Raw genomic sequence first — 25,823 nt, 5'->3', positions numbered from 1 at the left:
GCGGAGTAGGGTCAGAGGTTACCTGGAAATGGTGACGTTTCCTAGGGAGCGGAAGTTATTACTGCTGTTGGGGATCTCGGTTGTGCTGGGGTTCCTGTAGAAGGGGGTCACCGGATTTCCCCAGCGGAGGAGGGAGGAGAGGCTCCGGGCTGAGCGGTCCCGCCGGGGGCTGAGGAGACTTCTCTGGGTAATATGGACTGTTCTGACCGCCTGGTCATTCCCAGCTGCTGGGGAGCCTCAAGTGTCAGAGGACCCTGGAGAGTCCGGGATGGAGGACACCATCATGTCTGCACTACTGCTGAGCCTGGCACCATCAGACACCTGTGCCTGAACCCGAATCGGTGTAGTAGGGGGTGGAGGGGTTCTGCGAAGGCGTATGGTTTTCTGGGCCCCCCATTCCTCCTCCTGATTGGTCCTGCTGATCATTGTCACAGAGACAGGGTCATGGGCCCCCTCATTCCTCCTCCTGATTGGTCCTGCTGATCATTGCCACAGAGACAGGGTCATGGGCCCCCTCATTCCTCTTGATTGGTCCTGCTGATCATTGTCAGAGAGACAGGGTCATGGGCCCCCTCATTCCTCCTGATTGGTCCTGCTGATCATTGTCACAGAGACAGGGTCATGGGCCCCCTCATTCCTCCTCCTGATTGGTCCTGCTGATCATTGCCACAGAGACAGGGTCATGGGCCCCCTCATTCCTCTTGATTGGTCCTGCTGATCATTGTCAGAGAGACAGGGTCATGGGCCCCCTCATTCCTCCTGATTGGTCCTGCTGATCATTGTCAGAGAGACAGGGTCATGGGCCCCCTCATTCCTCCTCCTGATTGGTCCTGCTGATCATTGCCACAGAGACAGGGTCATGGGCCCCCTCATTCCTCTTGATTGGTCCTGCTGATCATTGTCAGAGAGACAGGGTCATGGGCCCCCTCATTCCTCCTGATTGGTCCTGCTGATCATTGTCAGAGAGACAGGGTCATGGGCCCCCTCATTCCTCCTCCTGATTGGTCCTGCTGATCATTGTCACAGAGACAGGGTCATGGGCCCCCTCATTCCTCCTCCTGATTGGTACTGCTGATCGTTGTCATGGGCCCCCTTCATTCCTCCTCCTGATTGGTCCTGCTGATCATTGTCACAGAGACAGGGTCATGGGCCCCCTCATTCCTCCTCCTCATTGGTCCTGCTGATCATTGTCACAGAGACAGTGTCATGGGCCAACTCATTCCTCTTCCTGATTGGTCCTGCTGATCATTGTCACAGAGGCAGGGTCATGGGCCCCCTCATTCCTCCTCTTGATTGGTCCTGCTGATCATTGTCACAGAGACAGTGTCATGAGCCCCCTCATTCCTCCTCCTGATTGATCCTGCTGATCATTGTCACAGAGACAGGGTCATGGGCCCCCTCATTCCTCCTCCTGATTGGTCCTGCTGATCATTGTCATGGGCCCCCTTCATTCCTCTTCCTGATTGGTCCTGCTGATCATTGTCACAGGTACAGGGTCATGGGCCCCCTCATTCCTCCTCCTGATTGGTCCTGCTGATCATTGTCACAGAGACAGGGTCATGGGCCCCCTCATTCCTCCTCCTGATTGGTCCTGCAGATCATTGTCACAGAGACAGGGTCATGGGTCAACCAGAATTGTATAGTTGTCACCGCAGCAGACGTGGAGGGGAAATCTTCAATCGAGGCACCTGTTGCAGTGACAACAGTTTGAGAGGGAAATTGATTTCCTTTCACTTCCTGTGGTGTTTGTGGAACAGGAAGTGAATAGAATTCTCCCCTATAGGATACAGGCAAAAAAACATTATGGACAAATCTTTTATTTTCTTTTTGGATAGAGTAGGGGAGGGTTATAAACCCTGTCAGTTTTCCCATTGGGGAGATTTTCTTTCACTTCCTGTCTTATAACCAAAACAGGAAGCGAGAGGGAATTCCTCCACAGTGAGGGAATCCCAGAGTGTCCCCAGATTTAGTGTGCTTGTTGGAAAATATCTCCTTTAGTCCCATTCTGATGACAAAATGATAAATCTAGGATTTTCTTTTAGTGATAACGGTCAGATAGGGTGACTGTCCCTAACTGGCACAGACAGCAGTAAAACCTGACAGGGGTTCTAATCCCTCTCCACTCTATCCAAAACGTAAAAAAAAAAAAAAAACACTGCCTACGGTTCTACCTAAACCCCACCCTACTCTATCCAAAACTGAACATTTCGGCTTTGGATATCTTAACCACTTCAATACTGGGCACGTTCATCCCCTTCCTGTCCAAGCCAGTGTTCAGATTTCAGTGCTGTCACACCTTGAATGACAATTGCGCGGTCATGCAACACTGTACCCAAATTACATTTTTATCATGTTTTTAAAAATAGGGAGAAATTTTGGGGGAAAAAATTTGTTTTTCTTGGTTTCTGTTATAAAATTTTGCAAATAAGTATTTTTTCTTCTTTACTGATGGGCGCCAATGAGGCCGCTCTGATGGGTGCAGATAACCTGCACTGCTTGGCACAGATTAGGTTGCAGTGATAATCAGGGCACTGATGATAAGTGTAAAACAATGTACTCACTGTGCCTTGTTATCGACTCTTTTCCTCACACAGAGACAGTGTGTGAGGAGAGGAATACCGATAACCAGCAAGTCTGTTTACATGTAACCAGCTGTGATAGGACACAGCTGATCACATGGTGAAGGGCTGTTGCGATTGTCCCTTTACAACGATCTGTGATCAGCTGTGTCTGAAGGTTGACTCTAAAGAAGATTGTATAATCCAGTATATAGTCATCCTTAAGCTGACCATAGACGGTTCAAACCTCGGCTGGTTCAGCAGGGACTGGCCAAGATTCAAACCATGTATGGGCAGGCTAAATGTACCCAAGTTCATCAGTCAATCAACCTGGGTATGACTGGGCTGTCAGATTTTACATGCAATTCTAATATAGCCGCTAGCAGTAATCGCTCTGTTCACACAATGGGGACCGTTCCTCCCACTGGTAGAACACAATGGCTCCATGGGAGGGATTCCCCCCATCAATGCTGAATGTGTTGATCAAGGGAATTGAGCGGTTTTCTCTGATTGCTCTGTCTATGGCTGGCTTTAGACTGACACCATGGGGTTTATTTACTAAAGCTGGAGAGTCCAAAATCAGACTCCCTTCTGCATAGAAACCAATCAGCTTCTAACCTCAGCTTGTTCAATGAAGCTTTGGCAATGAAACCTGGAAGCTGATTGGTTTCTATGCAGAAGTGAGTCTGATTTTGGACTCTCCAGCTTTAGTAAATAAACCCCCATGGGACATTTCCCACTAGTGGTGTACTAGATTTGAGTAATTATTTTAGTAACTGAGCTGTATACTAGAGCCTTGGATAGTGATAAGCTCTGGCTGGTGCTGAAGTATTCAGAACTGTCTTTTTCCGATTTTCCAGCATGTTGTTGCTTTCTCTATGGGGTATGGATTCATTTATAGTGCCTTTGCACTTCAGTGTATTCTGTCATACATTTTATTAAAGAATTTTAAAGAACATCAATAGTTGTAGGCAATTGTTTGGTTAGCTTACAGTTATTTTCATTGCTTGGAACTTTCCTTGGAGATCAGGGACAGTTGGTAACTTTGTCTTCCAGATTTGTATTTATATTTTTACACTGTACACCTTGTTGTATTTTTTTTATTTTTCAATTAAAAAAAAATCATTTTTTTAATGGAACAAAATCATAACACTGGTAAGTGTCAAAGGCTGCAAGATCATCTTAGCCTCAAAGCAATTCCAGTGTGTTTGGCACCACTGCTGATCCTTCATTTTGCAATGCACACTGTGAAAAGATTGTTGTCTGACTTAGTGAGAAAGAAATAGTTAGACAATCTTTTCAGAAAATCTTTCTGGTCCGAAGACCTTTTGCACCGTAAACAATACACCATTCACAATAAGACTTTTAAAGTCTTATTACTTGGAAATATCCTGTACATCAGGGGTGCTCAACCTTTTGAAAAGTGAGGGCCACTTAAGTGATTTGGTAATGGGTCACAGGCCACAATGAAATTAAATAGTTCAGAATTTATTTATTTTTCATTGAATAGTATAATGTACATTTTCCTCCTGCAGCTGCTAAATACTGGTGGGAGAGAGGAGGAGAAGCCAGCTGTCATCATGGAGAAGCCAGCTGTCATATGCTTTCCAAGTGTAAAACAGAATGTGACAGGGAGGGTTTGCCATTGCAACCTCTGATGCTGCACCAGTGGTTGGGGGTATGTGGTAAAAACACGTCTCAACTATGGGGTTTTACTGCCCACCCCCCCTTCCCAAACCACAAATGTGAGCCTTACTGTTCTGTGCCCCCTATAAGGCTGCTTTCACACTGATGTGCTGCGGTTTATCCCCACCATTTGTGCAGCACATTGCACCTATGGATTTCCTGCAGGTTAGCTGTTTTTTGCCATAGACGTCTATTATATCTTGCAGGTATGCAGGAATTTTGGTGTGCTTTCAGAAAGCGTACCAAACCCGCTATATATTATAGAAGTCTATGACTCAGTACAGCTAACCTGCAGGAAATCCGCTAGTGCACCTGTGGATCAGTGTGCAGCCAAATAACCTTTCTGCCTAATGTAACTGTGCAGTGTGTTTGATGTTTAATACACTGACCTTTTCCTCTTCTAGCTTCTGCTGGAATCGCTCTCCAGGCTGCTAGAAAGGTCCCGGGCAAAGTGGACTTGGTATCGTTCCTCCTGGGACAGGAGCCAGTGTTACAGAGGAAGCATGGACTTATGCAGCAGCCCCTGCTTCCTCCGCTGCTGATGCCATCTCCATGCACTCTGATGTTCTGGGATGGCGGGTCACCCATTGATCACGATCTGGGCTTGCTGACCCATCATCCCAGAGCATGAGGTCGCAGCCACAGCTTGAGCACCCTTGCTGTGCACAGTATGATTGGTTTCATTCTAGCCCTGCAATTTCTGACTTTTGATAGGTGTAACTGATTCTAGTATTGCTTGAGAAAAATAGGTAGTAGCGAGGATACCCAAAGTAACTAATGTGAATGCAGGATTGGTTGCAGATTTGTTTCTAGAACACCAATTAGTTTGTGGCCAATCAGAAATCATTCCATTCTCAGTGAGAAAAGGAGGGCAGATTGCTTTTTGTTTCTGTTGCTACAAATACATGAATTGCAGTCAATGAAAGTAACTAGGTTATGAATTGCGTGGAATGTCTGATCACAGGATGATTGACGTTTTGCAGCATTTGGAACAAGTGACAGAATCGCCAGCTTCAGTAGGTAATCCCATTATCTGATGGCTGCTGATGACCATGATACACCAGTAATCTGTAGCTACCTAGAGAAGAATTGTAGCCAGTTATAGCAGCAGCTCTGTATTCAGCTACAAGTCACCAGAGAAAACAGAGAGACTTGTAGCTGCTACAGATCTCTGCTACAAAGTTGCTAGTGTGACATAACCCTAACAATAACAGTTGTTGCAAAAAGTCACAGCTGCATCCGATAATCTTTTCAAAGACCACACGTGTCATAGGAAGAAAGGTAAAAACACTCACTATAGAGTCCATTGCTGATTTGTTTGTGAAGGTAAGATCTGCATTACCGTCATTGTTTTCCCTCATTAATCTGTAAACTGTAACAGCCGGAAAATATTTCCTCAGACCCTGACTTTGGAAATTGTGTTTTCTTAAGGAAAGCCCCAATATACTCATTTTTGCTTTATGTGTATTGTGTTGTAGGGTAAAGTGAGTTACAGAAAAGAGTCAAAATGGTTTTAGCAGACCTTGGGCGGAAGATCACATCGGCGCTACGCTCTTTGAGCAATGCCACAATCATTAATGAGGAGGTGAGATTTACCTACAATAATATTTGTCCTGTATTGTTTTGGTAATTTTTTTTTTCTTCACCAGAAAATCCCAGTAGGCAAGTATAGTAGTTATTGTGCCCAGCTGTTGTCAACCTTTATTACTGCAGCAAATGGAAGCACATATATTAAATTTACCACACTGCTAGGAGGAATCAATTGTCTTCTATGTCTACGTTAGTTTGACTATCCCTACTATCATTTCCTGCTGGATGGTCTTTTACCAGTATGTCGAGTGTGAATTCTTTGTCACGGTAGTTCATAACAACCAATCAGAACCTATCGTGTATTATTCTGGCTTCAGCCTAGTAAGTTCTGATTGGTTGCACTGAAAATATATCCCTCTTTTTATTAAGTCAGTGTATACACTGGGGTGAAAGTTGAGCTAATGACAAAAGAAAAGCAATGCATTCAATGTATTTTAAAATAATGTTTTAAGATCTGTTAAAATTGTAATTTATATATATCAATTGCTTATAATCAAATATCTCTGGTGAGTTCCAAAGACTTTGTTGTTTGACATATGGTTTTTCTGTATAAAAGTGGCTTTTATAAAGAATTGAGGAATTGGTTAAAAAAAAACCCAAAAAGGGTTTTGTCTTTTATTCTGTGGAAACAAGGAATTCGAGTGTTTAGTTTGGTCAATGCGCCCACTTTTATCCATGGTTTATTTACTCACTGGATTAAGAAAATGCTTTTGTTATTGTCATAACTGATTAAAGAAGAACTCCAGGATGATGATAAAAACTGCACACTAGTTCTATGTAAGTAGATATGCATTGTGATTTTGAATAAAAATGCACACTATACATAAAACTCAGTTTTAAAAAGCTGTAACTTATGCAGGCCATAGATGGGGAGAAAACCGTCCGATTTTTCTTTAAAAAAACAAAAAATCGGTCGTTCAATCGGCCGACGTTACCAGGAACGGTAAAAAAAATCGGCCGATTGTCATCCCGTCTACAGCCGGCAAAAAGTGTCTCTGCAGAGAGCTCCGCCATTTCTTTGACAGTTCTTTGACAATTATAGCGGCTGCAACATTGTATCCATTTGTATCCATTTCGGATACAGATGTTTTTATTTGGAAACAAATAGATACAATGTTGCAGCCGCTATAAATGTCAAAGAAATAGCGGAGCTCTCTGCAGGGACACTTTTTGCCGGACTGGAATTCTTCTTCTTCCTCCTCTTCCTCTTCTTCTTCCTCTTCCTCTTCCTCCTCCTCTTCTTCTTCTTCCTCTTCCTCCTCCTCTTCCTCTTCTCTTCTTCTTCTTCTTCTTCTTCTTCTTCTTCATCCTCTTCTTCTTCTTCTTCATCATCCTCTTCTTCTTCTTCTTCTTCTTCATCATCCTCTTCCTCTTCTTTTTGTCCTCCTCTTGCAGGTCACTGCTCATGCGCAGATTTTTTATCGGTAAAAAGATCGGCCGATTTGCCCATCATTGCCGCGAAAATCGGCCGATTTTTTTTCCAACTTTACCAATAAAAAAAATCTGCCAAAATACCGAAAAACAGCCGACCTATTAACCCACTAACGATCCGAAAATTGGGCAATTTTATTTTCGGCCGAAAAATCGGCCGATTTCGACCCATCTATGGCCTGCATTAATCTCTTCGTAGGAAATTTTTCTCTTTCCCTGGCCTCTTGGAGGAGGTATATTTGAATCAACAACATCACATCCTGTGAGTGCGTGTTATGGCTTCTTAAGACTACAAATCCCATCATGCCCTGGGATATGGAGTCTGAATGGGCGGCACTGTGAACGGGACTATGGACATATTTGGAATAGATAGGTTGCCTGGCCTGTCAATCTATGCTGCACAGTAGGCAGATCAGACTGGGAATCTGAGACTCTGGGATTTGCCCACTGCAGTGAGCGGTGTGAAGGCTCTGATGTTCTGGGCTAGGAGCCTGCCTCGGGTACATCTACAGGAGCTGTAGCGGCCATGAGAGGAGATCTGTTGCTCTTTAGCTGCTCTCTGGGTCCGCTGATGCCTTCTCTGATGTCTTAGTGGATATGATTGCTGCCTGAGTCACTTCTTTACACAGTCCCCCACACCACATACCCCCCAGTACTCCGGATCAGTGAGATTAGGCCCTTTAAAGACAGGATGACAGTGAGAGAGGAGCTTCCTTTCTGGCTCACATCCCAACCATGCCCCTGCAGTGAGTGGTGTAACCACATCTCAGACTCCTGGTCTGATTCCCCCACTGTGCAGCATAGATTGACACTGATACATTCCAAACACACTCACAGTGCCGCCCATTCACAGCACCGCTCGCATTGCTAACAACTACAGTCCAAGTGATCGGCACTGTGAGTGGAACTGTGGGCATGTTTGGAATGGATCAGTGTCAATCTATGCTGCACAGTGGGCAGATCAGACCAGGAGTCTGAGACGCTCCAATCCACCCACTGCAACGAACGGTGATATAATCACGTCACTGCTTGCTTTACTAGAACTACGGGGGGGAGTGTACAAGACCGGTGGCCAGGGTATAGAGGACACAGCGGCCACCGGTCTTATGAATAGGATGTAAGGGGAACAGAGGGCTCATCATAGAGCAAACAAGGCTGGATTTCTGACTAGCAAGGGGACTGTGCACTATAACACCAATAAATTGTTTACAGGTATGGAAGTATAAGTGTTTGTATGTATGTGTGTATATATATATAAAATTCTGCCCGTAGTTCTGATTTAACTACTCATATAAGTGCTTAAATTATTAATTACAGAGGAACAGTTCTTCTATGTGTCTAAGACTCTAAACATTTTAATGTGAATCTGACCTAGCCTAAATCTTTCCAAGCTGACAACAGTACTGGAGTGCAGGACCTTATGGAACCACCAAGTTTCTGTGTAAATCGTGGGATGGATACCTTTCTCCTTGTAGGGTCCCATGGATCCTGAGCCCAGACACTACATATGGGGCCTTGACTTTTCAAGTTGTGGTTAAGCTCTTCCCCCTTCCAACCACTATGCCCAGAGCATCTTCATCCTGCTGAAGTATTGGCATTTGATAAAAAGGGTATGGGCTTGATTTTGGCTTGAGTGGCGGATGAAGCCCAATGCACAACCTGGGCCATAGATCAGCAAGGGTCCAAAGCGACACGGGGTTTGATTTGAAGAATAACACAAGTGTGGTGTCTACATGTCAGTGTTGCTACCTTGGAAATATTTTAGGCAGTTCAAATTCACCTTAATCCTCCTTTCCCTATATTCTTCTGAATGAGGTATTCTAGTGAATTGCATAGAGTGCGAGTCGGTCAGCTATTTATGGCATTGTTCCAGTAAGCATTGTGAGCTGACATTCATAAGGACCATCTTTATCTGTTTTCTCTGCAGGTGCTCAGTGCTATGCTGAAAGAAGTCTGTACAGCCCTACTGGAAGCAGATGTTAACATTAAGCTTGTAAAGCAACTAAGAGAAAATGTCAAGTAAGTGTGTTCTTAACACAGACATGGAACGTTTGTTCTGCTTCATACCAAATGTAGTGTGCAAGATGAGTGTCATGAAAGCCACCTTATAATGTTATTATTATTATTATTGCAATGTGAAGATTTTATACAAAGAAAAACATTTCAAACAGATTCTAAAAAAATCTTCAGACAAAACATTTCATTTCTAATACAGATTAGAAAAGAATTGCTGACTATATCCCAGTGTTCCTCAACCTTTTCCCATCAGGGCGCCCTTGAAAAGTATTTTCAGCCTTGAGGCACCCCAGTTTAAGGCTTGGTTCACATTACTGTGTATCAAAATCGTGCGTGTTTCCGACAAACAGACAAACATGCTACTCCTTAGCAGATGCACAGGGGTGTCCTTAATTTTTAATGGTACCCCCACACATTGGTAAATGCAGCGTGTTTGCAGCTTTGCAGCAAAAAAATTTAGATTTCTTGCCCTGTGTTTCTGCGGTTAGGGAAGCTCACTGAAATGAATGGACTGGCCTGCATGCAGCAGTACAGATGTGAACCTCCATTTTGGGGTGCTCACCTCCACACTCCAAACCCTCTCTCTGCTCACCTCCACATCCTAAACCCCCTCTGTGCTCACCTCCGCACCCCAAACCCCCTCTACTCACCTCTGTATCACAAAACCCCCTTTCTGCTCAACTCTTTACTAGAACTCCCTGTCTGCTCACCTCTGAACCCCTAATGCCCCAATCACCTCTGTACCACAAATTTCCTGCTCACCTCTGTACCCCAAACCCCCTTCTCTGCTCACCTTTTAACCCCTAACGCCCCGCTCACATTTTTACCACAAAACCCTAACCCCCCGTTTACCTCTGTACTGTAAAACCTTCACTATGTTCACCTCTATACCCCAAACTCCCCATTCTTTGCTCACCTCTGTACCCCAACTCCCACTCTCTGCTCCCCTTTGTACTCCAACCTCTCTCTACTCACCTTTATACCCCTAACACCCCCCCGCTCATCTTTGTACCCCAAAAACCCCTGTCTGCTCACCTCTACCCCAAACCCCCCTCTCTGTTCACCTCTGTACCCCTATACCTGTCTTTGCTAACCTCTGTGCCCCAAACCCCCTCATTGCTCACCTCTGTACCTCACTCTCTCTGCAAGCAAACCCCCACCCTCCCTTTTGATCCTCTCTGTTCCCTGCTTTCCTTTCACCAGAACCCCAGGACAGGACCATTCTTCCACTATAAAGCCACAAGGCTAGCTGAATAAGGAGTGAGGTTAGTGAACTTCAAGGGCATATGGCTGACTGTAGGGTTAAGCTTTGCATCAGCAGCCGGTTGAAGACTGAGCACATACCTCTGCTGCTTCTCGACCCCTTACCCGGTCCTGCGAGCTCCTGCTGTGCCGATGTGTAACACACAGTTTGGTGGAGTGTGCCGCCCCAGGTGCCAACAGAAGAGCGCCTTCTACCATCATATAGAGAAGACTGCTAGCTGGGCGCCTCCTAGAAAGCCACAGAATTGGCCCTTAGCAACTGATGACATCATCGGTTGGCAGGGTGCGAGCTGGTTGCCCGTAGGGCTTCCTGAGTGCCTGTGATATCTGCATGTGCATTTGACTAAGTGGACCGGCACTGCTGTAAAGAAAATACGATAATGTTTGGCTATTTGTGTATGTGTATGTAATATATATACATACATACATACATACATACATACATACACACACATCTGAATGCCAAAGGAAGGCACTGGACAAATTCTGATTGCTAATCATAAAAATATGTAATGTCCCATTCAGGAATCAAACCCTGAGGGACACGTGTATTCAAATGAAATATCCAGATAACCTCCCTTTTACACAACTGCAAAAAGGTATCATTACCCCTTTTTGATGGCCGAATTTTATCAATAACCTGTACCTGCACTGCCGATATATCTGCTGCACGACAGCAGATACCAACGTTATACCAACGTTTCCTACAGAGGGGATATCCCAAATGGATGTTGGATAGAGCATATTGTATAGCTAGTTCTAGACGGAGGGAAGATTTATTAAAAAACAAACTACAAAGTGAGAGTGGAAGTACATAGTGAGAGTGAAAATAGTGCCTCTGGTGTGCCAACCCTTCTTCCTTAAACATTTAAGAAGTAACACCGCATTTTTTTCTGCAGGTCTGCAATTGATCTGGAAGAAATGGCATCTGGTCTCAATAAGAGGAAAATGATTCAGCATGCTGTCTTCAAGGAACTGGTCAAGGTATGTTGTGTTTTTACTTTAAACCCAGGCCTTGTCGTCAGTCTTGCACAGTTGTACAGGCTCCTCTCCTGTACTGAAAATGATTTGTCTAATTTCACTGCACACTGTGAGCTTCAGCTCAGACAAAGCTGGTCTCAGTTCCAAGTTAAAGGACATCCAGCATCCTAGCTTTCCCTCCCCATTTGAGCCGTCCCTGGCCCTCTCCTTTTATTCTTTGAATTTCAGTTATTTTAATGCTGGAGGCTTGGCATTACATGTAGGCTTAACCTAGGACAGTCTATTTTCAGGAAGCCAAAAATTTAATTACCATGTTGATAAAGGAGAGTGGAGGAACTGGGTAAGTAAAAATATAAGCAGATTCAATTTAAAGTAAAACTGTAATGAGCGAATTTGAAGGGTAGCGATTTTCTGATGATTTCCTGAAGCTGCTAGTTAAATGTTCTCATACTAACCCACCCACATTTTATCAGGAATCAGGAACAAGTATGCAGATCAGAAACTGTCCTGACCTCCATACTTATACTCATTATATGTCTTTAGTGTACTAAATTTTCATCGCTTTCTTTCAAATGAAGATTTATGCTGATGTTGGTTTGCTAAGCTAAAAATGTACATTGGAATGATGAGATACTTATGGCCAGTTTTCTGTCTCCTACAGCTGGTGGATCCAGGAGTAAAGGCATGGACACCCACTAAAGGAAAGCCAAATGTCATAATGTTTGTAGGGTTACAAGGAAGTGGGAAAACAACCACCTGTTCAAAGGTAATGTAGAATGTACTGCTTTGGCTCTTTTAGTTCTGGTGCAGCTAATTGTTCCTACTGATCTCTGTATTGTGTAATGAGGACAGTTGTGGACTAGCTAACAGACAAATACAATACCTTTTATTTTTTAACAGCTGGCATACTATTATCAGAGGAAAGGATGGAAAACATGTTTGATATGTGCTGATACATTTAGAGCTGGTAAGTGTCCAAAAAGAAGATTATATACTCCATGAAAAATTTCACTGGAAAGGAAGATCATCATGGGCTTGTAATTATAATATGTACAGCCTAAAGGATGGAACTTGTAATATGTTCCAGCTCATATCTTTGATTTCCCCCTCGCCCCACCCCCCAAGGGATAGCAGGCAGGGGATCTTCTCCCTGCACCCACTGTCACAATTTAAAAACAGCGTGGCTCCGCCCACACTACTGACGGCCACGTGACACTACCAAGTACTGCAATGCACCGATATTGTGGTGAGAATGAGACACTTAGAAAACAAATTTTCCATGTGTCCCAGTAGTGACCTGTGTTTATGCAGTGCAGAAAGCCGCAATTCACTACAGATAGAGTGCATAACCCCTTAACAGTAAATAGACAAAATAAATCTTCTGTATTTTCATTAATGTTTGTAGCCAGATTCTTTAATAATACACTGCTGTGTTGGTAAACCTAACACATACATTGTTGTGCATTTACAGGAGCCTTCGATCAGTTGAAACAGAATGCTACAAAAGCCAGAATACCATTTTATGGCAGGTATGATGTTTCCTATATGCTTTGCATCATTCAGCAGTAATACCTGAATCAGAATGTCTTTCAGGACTGTAGTGAACGCAAAATAGGAATTTTACTACACGTGATCTCCAGTGTAGTAGTTATGTGTTACAAAACCACTAGATGGTCAATGGAGAACAGGGTCAGTTTTTGACTGTGTAGTCACAATCTCCAGATATCCTGTGTTACAAAGCTCAGCTCGTAGGCACAACCTATACTTCAAAAATGTGTATAGGTGTGTGTAAAAACTCGTAGTCTCATTCAATGTGACTGACAGCATTCCCAGCAATACTAGTTCAGTTGTAATTATACGTTGAACACCTGATGATTAATGGAACTTTACACCAATTTACACAAATGAACAGTGCTGCTGACAGCATATCATCTTTCATCCACACTCCCTCCTTACTTCTGACTCACCAGCTTTTGCCCACCTTTCCGCAATGCTTGGTCACAGGGCTCAATAATTATGGCCTTATGACTAAGCAACATAGCATGAAACATGTCAAGCCTTTTTTGCCCGTGTAAGGTGCTTATTAGACTAACGTCATCCAGTAATCTACTCCAATTCATGGACTCTTATTTGTGTGTTGATACTAGCCTTGCTTTCAGAAACAAGGTGTAATACGTCATTGGCCATTTTCTACCCAAATAATCTGTGACAGGTTAATTAGCTACATGGTAAAACCAGTAATTTTGCAGGTAGTGAAGGTGAAAACCAAATTCAAGAAAGTCATAGACACAGGCCTTATTTACCGTACATGGTGCAATAGGGCCGTGGTGCAGCAAGTGTGATGGCTTCCTGCCCACAGCAGATCATGCACACCGTTGTGATTTCTGCTGCAGATTCACCCTGCTACACCATGATCCTAATCAGATGCATGTATAAGGCCTAAAAGATCTGCTGTTCAAACAATGTTTTGAAATGCGTATTTTAAAGAATCACTAATTGGCTTTGACTATATTTTTCTATATAGATGCAAGACCATCACAGATAAGATGCTCTATTGACTTTACATACTTGTGGTGGGTGTTCAGACAGACTCAGTGGAGAATTGGGCTGTGGAGGGGGAGGGAGCGGCTGGCTTCAGCGGCTCGCTGAGAGGCTGCATCAGGTGCCGATCCTGACTTTAAAGTCAGGATATTTCCCCATCCTGGACTGGCTGAGTGAGGTCAGCCTGCTCTCAGCTGAAAAGGGTCACAGGAGTGCAGAACAAACTGCACTCCTGTGATCCCCAGGAGAAGTACAGCCAAAAGAGCTTTAAATTCTGAAGCTGGGATACATGTTAGTAGGCATTTTAGCTGTTACTCTGGTTATATAGAATGCAAGTTATTACTCTGAACTTTTTCTTCCGGTTTCTTGTCTATATGTGTATGTATGATAGATATATATAGATCTATACATAGATATATATCTATATATCTATAGAGAGAGAGAGAGAGAGAGAGAGAGAGAGAGATGAATATATATATATATCTCGATAACATCTTACATGTGATTGAAATGTCTTCTCTTACAGCTACACAGAGATGGATCCAGTGAACATTGCTTATGAAGGTGTTGAGAAATTTAAGAATGAAAACTTTGAAATCATTATTGTAGACACAAGTGGTCGACACAAGCAGGAAGATTCATTGTTTGAAGAAATGCTTCAAGTTTCTAATGCTATAGTAAGCAAGCCTTTCTTAACCATCAGTATTCGTGCATTATGTACTGTATACTAGGCATGTAGTCAGTGCGGGGATTTTGTTTACAAAGTAAACCAAAGCTCAGCACTATGCTCTTTTTTTTTTTTTTTTTTTTGTTTGTACATTTTAGTTGTGAGATAATCACATTGATTTGCTTTGTGCTCAATAAACAGTCTTGGCCAATAGGCTTTTGGGGTAGGGGCAAGAAGAATTTTTTTTTTTTTTTTTAAATATTACATTTGCTTTCCTCAAGTTAAGAATAACGCTGCCTCCTTCGCATGTACACATATGACCATATGTGTTATAAAACACGCATATTATACCCATATCTGTGTAAAAACCGAGTGAGTTGCTGCTCTTAGATCTCTTCCTCTTTAAAGAATATGTCAATGCAATATTTTATATTCTTGATATGTGCCTGCTGTACCATGTAGTAAGTATCTTGTTCACTGTGTATTTCTTCCTTTGTGTGAAATCCTTGGTGTTCCTGCCAGTCCCCCTGTTTTCGTAATAAAAACTGACCACACTAGTATGGCCAGTTTTTTGGCTGTGCTGGAACTCAGCTTGCTCTCCTCCAATGATCAGACTTGTGCTGACACGTACCCCCCCCCCTTCCCTGCACAGCGATTCACAGGGAAGATCAGTGTACTACTGTTTTCCTCCCCCAGCTCTCTAAGCTCCTTATGCAGCTGAGAACAGAGGGTGTGTGATCAAAAGGTATTTAGAATTTTTTTTTATATACACAATTTTTTTGCTTTTCTTTCTTCCATTTTAAACTGAATGGGTTGTTTGACAACGTCAGGGTGCACATAGAGGAATGTCAGACATATGTGTATGACCCAATTTGTGGTGGTGTTTTTTTAGACATGTAAACATTTAAAAGGAGAAGTACAGCCAAAGCTCTTTCTTGTGGATCACAAGAGTGCAGTTCGTTTTGCACTCCTGTGACCTGCTTTCTGCCAACAGCAAGCTGAAGCTCCCTGTCTGCTGACGTCACTCAGCTGGTCCAGACTGGGGAAAGATCCCGACTTCAAAGTCTGCATCCACCCCAGAGTCTGAAGTGGCACCTAGCTCAGCCTCTCAGTGAGCCGCTGTGAGCCTGAGCCAGCTGCTCCATCCCCCTCCACACCCAGTGAGTGCTGGGGAGGCAGAGCAGACAGTGGAGACTGGCAGTCGCCACTCTCTGTTCAGAGTAGCTGTGAGAACTCGGCGATCAGCAGTCATGTGATCGCTGAGTTCTCACACTTAGAGCTGGCGGGGGACGGATTCAGCATCTGAGCGATGCTGCATCCATCTAGACAAGTATAGATAGAGAGAAAAAAAGTCCACACTTCTCTTTTAAGCTGAGGTTGCCTGTGAGAATGCGTATTTATTGTTATTAAGTCAGTGTAAAAAATCTATTTTCAGCTTCTATGCATACACCATTCATATTTGCATTTCAGCAACCAGATAATATTGTCTATGTCATGGATGCATCCATTGGTCAAGCTTGTGAATCCCAAGCCAAAGCCTTTAAGGATAAAGTAGATGTAGCATCAGTCATTGTAACCAAGTTGGATGGTCATGCAAAAGGAGGAGGAGCTCTTAGTGCGTAAGTCTGCTGTTGGTAACCTGTACACACACCCATCTAATGGCTTGTGTGAAATGGCATAGATGTCACAGTTATATATGAAATCCATATTAAATTGGCACTGTTTTTCAAGCTAATTAATTAATGCTTAGAATGCATCTTATTAAAGTGGATCTCCACTCTTTAACTCAGGAGTCACCCATTTATGTTTCAATAATTTTTATTGAGGTTGGATACAGGAATAGACATAAATGGTCATTTGGACCAACCAGTAAGTGAAAGGGATATCCATCACAATAGGACAATGTAGACATGTATCACATCCATTAAACTGTTAGCAGTAGTGAATAACGGAGACAAATCCACAGAAATTAACCATCGATCCTGAGACATAGAGGGGTTTATTTACTAAAGCTGGAGAGTCCAAAATCAGACTCCCTTCTGCATAGAAACCAATCAACTTCCAGGTTTCATTGCCAAAGCTTCATTGAACAAGCTGAGGTTAGAAGCTGATTGGTTTCTATGCAGAAGGGAGTCTGATTTTGGACTCTCCAGCTTTAGTAAATAAACCCCCCAGGGTCAACATGTATCCAATTCCCTACTTTGGCCTCTTGGATCAAATAGGTGATTGTATGCATGTAATCCAAGGGTTCCAGATTTTCTCAAATTAGCGTGTTTGTCACATAGAATGCTGGCCAACTTTTCATTATGTATTATCCAAGAAAGCTTATATTTAGTTAAGGTCATGTACACCACATAAGTTTTCCAAGATTTCGCAATACATATCTTCGCAGCTAATAAAATGTAAAATATGAGGGATCGGGTATGTCTGGGGATGTCATCTGCCAGGTCGTTAAAAAGTGCAAATTTTTGACGAGGTTAACAGAGATCACGGAATAGATCAGAGTAAACACTCTGGTCCACCACACATGACGCATGGTGCCTTCTTGTACGTTAACCATGAAGCACAATGGGGAGGGGTCAGGAACACTTTTTTGCAATTCTCGAGGGCACCATGTACCAACAAGACAAAACTTAAAGTCGCACATTTTGAGGTTCCTTGCAGCACCATCTGCTAGGGAATCTATTACAACCTTTCCAAAAACATTTTGGACGTTTGAGCAATGACTGTATGCACTTGCATTCAACTAACAATGTAATTAACATAGCAGGATAAATAGGGATAAAAGATCATTCTATGTAACTACACTGAGAAGGTTAAACACTGCATTTCACGTGTTTTTTTAGAAGAAACTTAGATGAAGAATATATATCATACTAAATTCCAATGACAGTGTTGACTACAAAACTACATTTTTAGAATATTGCAGTTCAATTTGTATCATTTTAAAATATATAAAATCAACAATCCACAGGGTTGCTGCGACAAAGAGCCCCATCATTTTCATTGGAACTGGAGAACACATAGATGATTTTGAACCATTTAAAACACAGCCTTTTATCAGCAAACTCCTCGGTAAGTGCTGACTGCAAAATTATTACGCGATCAGTTCAGTTTGTACAATAAGCTGTTTAACTTGTTTTAATTGTTTTAATTAAATTGGAACATTAAAGTTCTTCATAGCAGTGTAATACCCCCTGCATCCCTTCAGATGTTTTTTATTGGCTTAGAAATGACTGATCTGTGTATGTTTGTTTTAGGAATGGGAGACATTGAAGGGCTAATTGATAAAGTGAACGAATTGAAGCTAGACGATAATGAAGCTCTTATAGAAAAATTGAAACACGGTAAGTACACGTGCATGTTAACATTGAGGATGGATCTATATACACATTGAGGGACATTTATCAAGCAAATTGGCAACACAGGTAGCTGCAAATCAGGCTGCGTCTCCTTCAGCAAAGTCGTATTCAGGTTTAAAGACCTGTTTTTCTGGGCAGCCAAGTGTGACAGTTTTGCACAGCTCAAACACAGATTTGATACAGACGATAAACGTGCAACATTAAAGCAGAGTTCCACCTTAAAAAAAAAAAAAAAAAAAGTCAGCAGCTACAAAAACTGTAGCTGCTGAATTTTAAAATACAGACACTTACCTGTTCCTTGGTCCAGCGATGTCCTCACCACCGCTGGTTTCCCCGGCCATCTTCTCTCCCTGGCACCGGCATCTTCAGTGTGGACACCCGGCTGTGACAGCTTGTGGCTTCACAGTCGGGTACCCACTGTGCATGCGAGACAACCGCTTTGTGAATGGCCCCGTAGTTTTCTGAGACCTGTCACGTGTCCCAGAAGACCACTTGGAGGGAGGGGGGGAGAGGACAACTTCCGCGATCGCCTAGGCGATTTCAGCGGAGGTGGGAGAAGGTACCAGTCAAATTCGGGTACCTCCTCTATACCCCCCCCCCCCAACACACACACGCTCCCCAAAGGTGCCAATCCTTAATGGCAGACAAAGGCTCAAAGCAGAACTTCCCCTTTTGGGTGGAGCTCTGCTTTGAATGGTCAGGGTCAGGTTTCATTAAGTCACAGCCAAGGAAAGGATTTGACTCAAACTGTAATCTTGTAATAAATCTGTTTCCACAATGCTTCTTACTGCTCTTGTTTAGCATTGCTTTGTCTTGCAAATGGATTATTAAATTCCCACCTTGTTTATTTAGAAACCACTGTAGAAGTACTTACATATTCTGTAGAATGGTATTGTTAAAAACTAGTACTGAAAGTTTGCATTGGAAAGTAAGAATTATAGGTAGCAAAAGTGTGTGTTATTGCATTTGGGCTGAAGGTTATGTAGTGTGAATTATATTTGATGTATACTTTTTTTTTTTCTTTTCCTTTAAGGTCAGTTCACATTGAGAGATATGTATGAGCAGTTTCAGAATATCATGAAAATGGGTCCCTTTAGCCAGATTTTGGTAAGAGTACTATGCCTACATGGATTTTCATACTTCTGTCTGTGATTAAAGTGTAACAATAAATATTTTCTCCATTACTTGTTCATTTACTGCAGTATACAGTATAAATACCACTGTGGGCTGGGGGTCAGAACTGCTGCAATGTGAATAAGCCTTTAGAGTGCCAGAGCCCCGGTGCATTTTGTGATTCGATTTTAAGAGTTCGAATTAGCATGACAAGTCAAAATGAATGTGTTCTTAATGAGGGCATTCACTTAGACACGGTAGAGTTGCAGTGCATTTTTTAAAAAATGGTCCTGTGCAAGTTTGGGACTGTGCGATTTTTAAATCACAGTTCATAGAGGTGAATGGAAAGTATCAGAATACAGTGCGTTTTTGGTGGCTATTCCTGGCAGGCTGTTCAGTATAGGGTTTTTCATTGCTTTTCCAAGAGAGAAATATCTGTAATCTGCTGTAAAACGTATTAAAAGCACATTGCTGTTCATACAAAAACGCATCTGATGTGATTCGCACTGCTGAATCACACCGAGAAACTCAAGAGATTTTATAACGCATATGTGTGAATCAAGGCTGAAGGTATTTCCTGTTCTTGATCTTTAGGTTAAGATGGCTATGCCCCATGATGGTGATTTTGAATTTATTTTGGTAGGATAGTCGATATACACTTGTGTGTTGTACTTAAAGTGGTAGTAAACTCGCCAGGACAAGTCATGTAAACCAGTATAAAATTACTTACTAGTTGGTGTCTATAAAAGTCCTTTCAGGTGCACTGTTTAGAACAACCTTTCTCAACCAGGGTGCCTTGAGGTTTCTTCAGGGGTGCCTTGGCAAAATGTCTAAAAATTGCCCAAAACTTGTATACAAGCCAGCAGGTGGAACAAGCCTGCCTTTTAGTTACACAAAACCACAGGTTATCATTCTGCACCATTACGACCTTCTAACTGCCAGCGTCCTGACAACCAATGACATCATCAGTTGATAAGGAGGATGTCCGCTGCCTGCACAGCATCCTAGTTTGACCCTCCCCTGCCCCTCTCCATCAGTGCTGGGGTCACATTAGCTCAGTGATGGATAAAACAGAGGGAGAAGAGAAACCCTGGAATAATCCTCAGTACCAGTGTGCAAAAGTGTATTTGCTTTGGAAGAATAAATCACCTCTAATGTTGGGTGTCCTACATGTGTGGATGTTGCTGCGTTATAGAAAACTATTAGAATAGTTTTGCACATTTTAGAATGGGGTGCTCTTTTAAAATTATGGACAGTCTTGAGGCACCCTATTTTAGAATGGGATGCCTCAAGACTGTCCATAATTTTAAAGGGTGGCTCTGGACTGTCCATAATTTTAAAGGGTGCCTCTGGACTGTCCATAATTTTAAAGGGTGCTCCTGGATTGTCCATAATTTTAAAGGGTGCCTTGACTGAAAAAAGGATGAGAAACACTGGTTTAAAAGATATTGCCCACTCATTGTTTCAATTACGTCACTTGCACATGCGCTTGGTATCCAGATTGACTGCACACTGAGTGTGCTGTCAATCAATACAGCTATGTGCTGTGTAACCGTCAGCAATACTCCACGACATTATGTTGTAATCTTGAATGCTGAAAATTCACCAGTGCCTTGGTATAACCTTACCGCGCATGCGCAAGATTGCTGCTCAGGGCAGAAGTTTGGGTGGGGAAAAGAGTGAGAGGACTCCACAAAGATGGCGGCGGCTATACACAGAACGAGCTACAGAGATAATAAACTGCATAAAATATAAGAACAATTACATGACGCTCTGGATTATCCCTATGTGTTTAAAAGTGCATTTAATTCTGGTATTATGCTTCTAGTGGCTTAGTTGTATTGCGTTTACTACTGCTTGAAAAAGATCTCTCATTTGTGTTGACAGGGAATGATTCCTGGCTTTGGACAAGATTTTATGAGTAAGGGCAATGAGCAGGAGTCAATGGCTCGTCTGAAGAAGCTTATGACCATAATGGACAGCATGAATGACCAGGGTAAGTCATCACTAGCCTTTGTTATTGTCTGCATATATAGTAAGTATGTAGGCTATGCAATAAATTAATTACTATTCGGCAATCCAAATTATAAATATTGCACAAAATGTATGACCCAAATTTATAATCCCAAAAGAAAAAGTCACACTTTCACCCTTGAAAGTAAATAATATTATAAACCTTATTCCTTATATATTTAGTCAAAATATATCAAAATAAAGTCCCCAAAAATTGTATTTAAAGTCCAAAAAAACTTTCACTTCCCAACTTCAATATTTTCATAAATCCAGACCAGATGAATACCTCAGATAAAATAGTGTAATAAAACTAAAATAGTACTTTTAATAAATACGTGCAAAAACAAAATCAGATTCAAACCATGAGTAACACGTGAATCGTGCAATCATTCTGTGTACTCTATTAAATAAACAAATTATTGTGACAAACAGTGTACACTCCAAAACCAAAATAAATAAAATTAAATCAATCAATAAATAAAATAATAAATAAATGAAAAGGTGAACACTCCGTGAACACTTCTATAGGGCAAAAATGCATACAATTATCCTCATAGAGTAATCTCAAGCCTTAAAGAATACTCAGGTGTTGTAGTCACTTTCAAGACTCCTCCATGCTGTGTATAGGGTAAGCTCTTATGACTCCGTCATCCTAGTGTAAAGCGATGTAGCAAGGTATAGTGGGTAACAAAGATTTAATAGTATTGCTTACATTAGGGATAGTATCAATCAGTAATAAGTTCCCATGACTCAGCCTGAGCAGCTTCCTGGAACATTATTCATGTCTTTCCAACAGTCAAAATGGCCGCACCGCCACTTCCGGTTTTGCACAATTACATCAGACGTCACTTCCCCTTGGGTTGTGAAAGTATATACCCATTTTATTGAGGTAATAATTTGTTTATTTAATAGAGTACACAGAATGATTGCACGATTCACGTGTTACTCACGGTTTGAATCTGATTTTGTTTTTGCACGTATTTATTAAAAGTACTATTTTAGTTTTATTACACTATTTTAGTTTTATTTTTTCGAGGTATTCATCTGGTCTGGATTATAACGCTTATAAACGCAATTAACCGCGTTTACAAACGTTTGAAACGCCTGTAAAATCTACTCCTGAATGCAAGTTTGGTGCGTTCAAAAAAACGACTGTAAATGACTATGTGTACATGGACACATAGGAAAACATTAGGGAGAGTTCAGGTGCTGCTGAAAAAAACGCTGAACAGCTCCTGAACGTCAGTTTAGGAGCCCTTACTGAATGAAACTGATTCATTCAGTCTTTTGTTGTGATTAGCTGTGATTGGGCAAAGCTGATCACATGATACAGATGGGCTGTGATTGGCCCTGTTTGTATCATGTGACTGCCTTGACCAGTCACAGCTAACATAATTGTATACAATGGATGGCATGACAGGAAGCCATCCATTGTATACAATTGACGTGATCTTCTGTGAGTGGTCACAGCGGTCACATGACACTGGCAACAGGGCTGGTGTGGTGATATGTCATCGACTTTTTTTTTGAGAGTTCATGTGATCAGCACAGGGCCAATCACTGTCCAGACAGAGGTCAGGGCTTCTGCATTCTCCTAAAGAAAAATGAAAACTCCTTCTGCAAGCTTTAACCAGTGTTCTGCTGGGCACTGATAGAAATCACAAGACTGCTGTAACTGCTGATGAGAAAAGGTATTTAGTAGTTTATATCTACTACAATAATTGCATTTCCATGTTGTGTATTGTGGGAGACCAGATACAGTGAATGCAGAGTTCTGGGTTTAGTAACACATTAAAGACATCTGCTATGAGAGAAAATAGAGGCTGCCTTATCTGACCACTGCTTCTTGCCTGGCTGTCATGATGACCTTCTTACTTCCATACTTTGTCGTTGTATGCAAGCAAGGACTTCTAGCCTTTTCTCTAATTTATTTATTTAGCTATTTGTTTCTGGTCAGTGTCTAGGCAGTACTGAAGCCAGTGGGCAATCATAACAGCCAGTCAACTAGCACTTTCAGTATTCAGTCAGTTCCTGTATTTTTTTCCTGATGGTCTTTAATGTAAAGCTACATACATTGACTTTTTATGTTCCCGTCCCTTGATAGTGGAAGAAAGCCCGTTTTAGTCACAGTATGCAGCATACACCTGAAGGTTATGAATCACTCATTGTATGGTTCTTGTTCATATTCTTTATAGAACTTGATAACACAGATGGTGCCAAACTCTTCAGTAAACAACCTGGCAGAATTCAGAGAGTGGCCCGAGGTTCTGGAGTATCTACAAGAGACGTACAGGAGCTGCTAGCACAATATACAAAGTTTGCACAAATGGTTAAAAAAATGGGAGGTATCAAGGGACTATTCAAAGGTAAGTCCCTAGAATGCAGAAAAGAATTTTATTCAGAAAAAGAGTTCACATTTTATAGCATAGCCATTACAGGACTCATCATAAAGTATCAATACATTATGATCTGTTGCAGGGTGGATTTGATTTAAATCAAACTGATTTAAATCATGATTTAAATCACGATTTAAATCACTAGTCAGTAAGGCTTGATTTAAATCCTAGTTTTCTACATAAAGACTAATTCTTGCTGGTATAACTTTAATATTCAAGTAGATGAAGATTTTTAGAATAACAACTTTTTATATTAGTTTTTTTATCCCCAGTTTAATAGGTTAATCATTCATATTTGGACAACTTTTCTGTTGTACTTAGGAAGGAGAAAAATAATCATTACCTTAATAATAACAATTTAAATAGATTTATTCAACTGAAACAATAACATTCCAGCATATGTTATTTGCTTAAACATCCATGTTTGTTAACTAATTTGGCTAAACAAAATATATATATTTTAAGAAACTTAGACTGTCAGCCCCTTCCTCCTCATACTTAGTTTCACTTTCTTCTTGTGCAGATCTATTCCACTCCAAACAATCAGAAAAACATTGTTTCTATTCTATTCACTGAACTTCTTGAAACTTAGCACTGAAGGGGTTGTATCTGTATTCATAGGTTTGTAGAAGTTAGGATTAAGGTCTTTTTCTTAACTCTGTTCATGTTATAATATTTTTGCTGTGAAGAAGAGGCATGTGATCTCCGCTGAGTCAAATACAGTTTTTAGAACTGCAAAAGTAAACCAAGCATCTGTGATAATATCTTGTAGGCAGAGAAACTGCCCAATAATCTTACAAAAACCTCTGGAAGAGCATGACATTGTGAATGGATTAATGGAATTTATTTACCAAAAAAATCAAACATATACAGCCTTATTCTACATAATTAAAAAACTAATCTTTATTTCATGATGGAATAACCTTTGGATGGTAATATATTTTCCTCAAAAAGCATTTTATTCAAACAAATCCGATTTAAATCAAACAAATCCGATTTAAATCAAACAAATCCGATTTAAATAAAAAAAATCAGATTTTTTTGATTTTTAAAAAAAAATCATTGATTTTTATCCACCCTGATCTGTTGTATGTTCTGTTATGTATAGACTAGTCAATATATTGTATTGTCATTTGCTGGACATGTTGTGTTGCTGTACATTTTTCCATTTTGTTTACAGGCGGTGACATGTCAAAAAATGTAAATCCTTCACAAATGGCAAAACTAAACCAGCAAATGGCAAAAATGATGGACCCCAGAGTTTTACAGCATATGGGTCAGTAGAGTTGATACTTTTTAATTGCAGCAAATGTAATATATTTCTAAATTGTATGCATTGCTCTCTGAAATTTATTGAAACTTACTCAATCTGTTTATTAAGCCTATTAATTGGAATACGGATCTGTAAAAAAAAAAAAAAAAAGTAATGATTTTTTTTTTTGTGAGCAGTGTCAGGTCAGTGTCATGTTTTGGAGGGAGTTGGGGGAACTAGTCAAACAGAGTGTGATTGGACACAGTAGAAGATAGCGGGGCGGTGCTAGGAAATCGTAGTGACTTTTTCTAGCAAGTTCAGAGGCTCATTGAAAAGTAAAAATTAAAAATTATGGAATGTAAAAATGCTGCAAGTAAGAATTTACATAGTTGATTTCCTGTGTCATTACCTGCAGTTTAGGTTGGTTAGGGGAGGTCTCTCGAAGATGATCTAACTCTCTTTTGTTTACAGGTGGAATGGCAGGCCTTCAGTCAATGATGAGACAATTTCAACAAGGAGCTGCTGGCAACATGAAGGGAATGATGGGATTCAACAACATGTAAACAATGCCTTCATAACAATGGACATCTCACAAAATCTTTTCCATCAGTGCAGCATTTGTAAACTGCTAGCCATTGGGCCAGGAGACCTGTAAAATAAAATGGATAAAGAGACTAAACTTATGACATGGTCATTTTTTGAATGGCTCCCCGGTTTTTACGTCTGATCTGACAGATCATCTGGTTTTACGTTGCAAGTGATGCCTTGCTTCACATTAAATGACAACTCCGATATACTGCTTTTAAATTACTGAATTAATTTAAACAATAGATTGTTAGACAATATTTACAGCCACAATGCCCTATTTATGCAAAAAAAAACAAAAAACTTCCAGATCACTGGCAGTTTTGTGGAAATTCATGTACTGGAAAAATAAATTTCTTTATGGTTATA

The 25,823-nt window shown here is 41.3% G+C and overlaps 1 protein-coding gene across 1 annotated transcript; it reads left to right on the top strand.

Moving 5' to 3' along the window:
* The first annotated feature begins 2 nt into the window (after nucleotides 1-2).
* Nucleotides 3-25,823, top strand: SRP54 (signal recognition particle 54). The gene is made up of 16 exons (XM_089680220.1): nucleotides 3-187; nucleotides 5,723-5,829; nucleotides 9,193-9,284; nucleotides 11,444-11,528; nucleotides 12,187-12,291; nucleotides 12,426-12,492; nucleotides 12,997-13,054; nucleotides 14,593-14,743; nucleotides 16,204-16,352; nucleotides 17,708-17,808; nucleotides 17,994-18,080; nucleotides 19,129-19,202; nucleotides 21,096-21,204; nucleotides 23,417-23,587; nucleotides 24,798-24,893; nucleotides 25,341-25,823. The coding sequence occupies exons 2-16, from the start codon at nucleotides 5,752-5,754 to the stop codon at nucleotides 25,430-25,432; spliced, it is 1,515 nt and encodes a 504-aa protein (XP_089536346.1). The 5' UTR covers nucleotides 3-187; nucleotides 5,723-5,751; the 3' UTR covers nucleotides 25,433-25,823.

This window comes from Staurois parvus, unplaced genomic scaffold (genome assembly GCF_062004578.1).
Source record: "Staurois parvus isolate SC_StPar_1 unplaced genomic scaffold, SC_StPar_1.0 ptg000237l, whole genome shotgun sequence".
NCBI lineage: Eukaryota > Metazoa > Chordata > Amphibia > Anura > Ranidae > Staurois > Staurois parvus.
Note: the sequence above shows the minus strand (reverse complement) of the source record. Positions and strands in the feature narration are given on the sequence as shown.

Coding starts and splice junctions, on each gene's coding strand:
- SRP54 (XM_089680220.1), top strand. CDS start 5,752: ATGGTTTTAGCAGACCTTGGGCGGAAGATCACATCGGCGCTACGCTCT. Junction 11,529..12,186: donor TCTTCAAGGAACTGGTCAAG/GTATGTTGTGTT, acceptor TGTCTCCTACAG/CTGGTGGATCCAGGAGTAAA. Junction 21,205..23,416: donor GGACAGCATGAATGACCAGG/GTAAGTCATCAC, acceptor TATTCTTTATAG/AACTTGATAACACAGATGGT.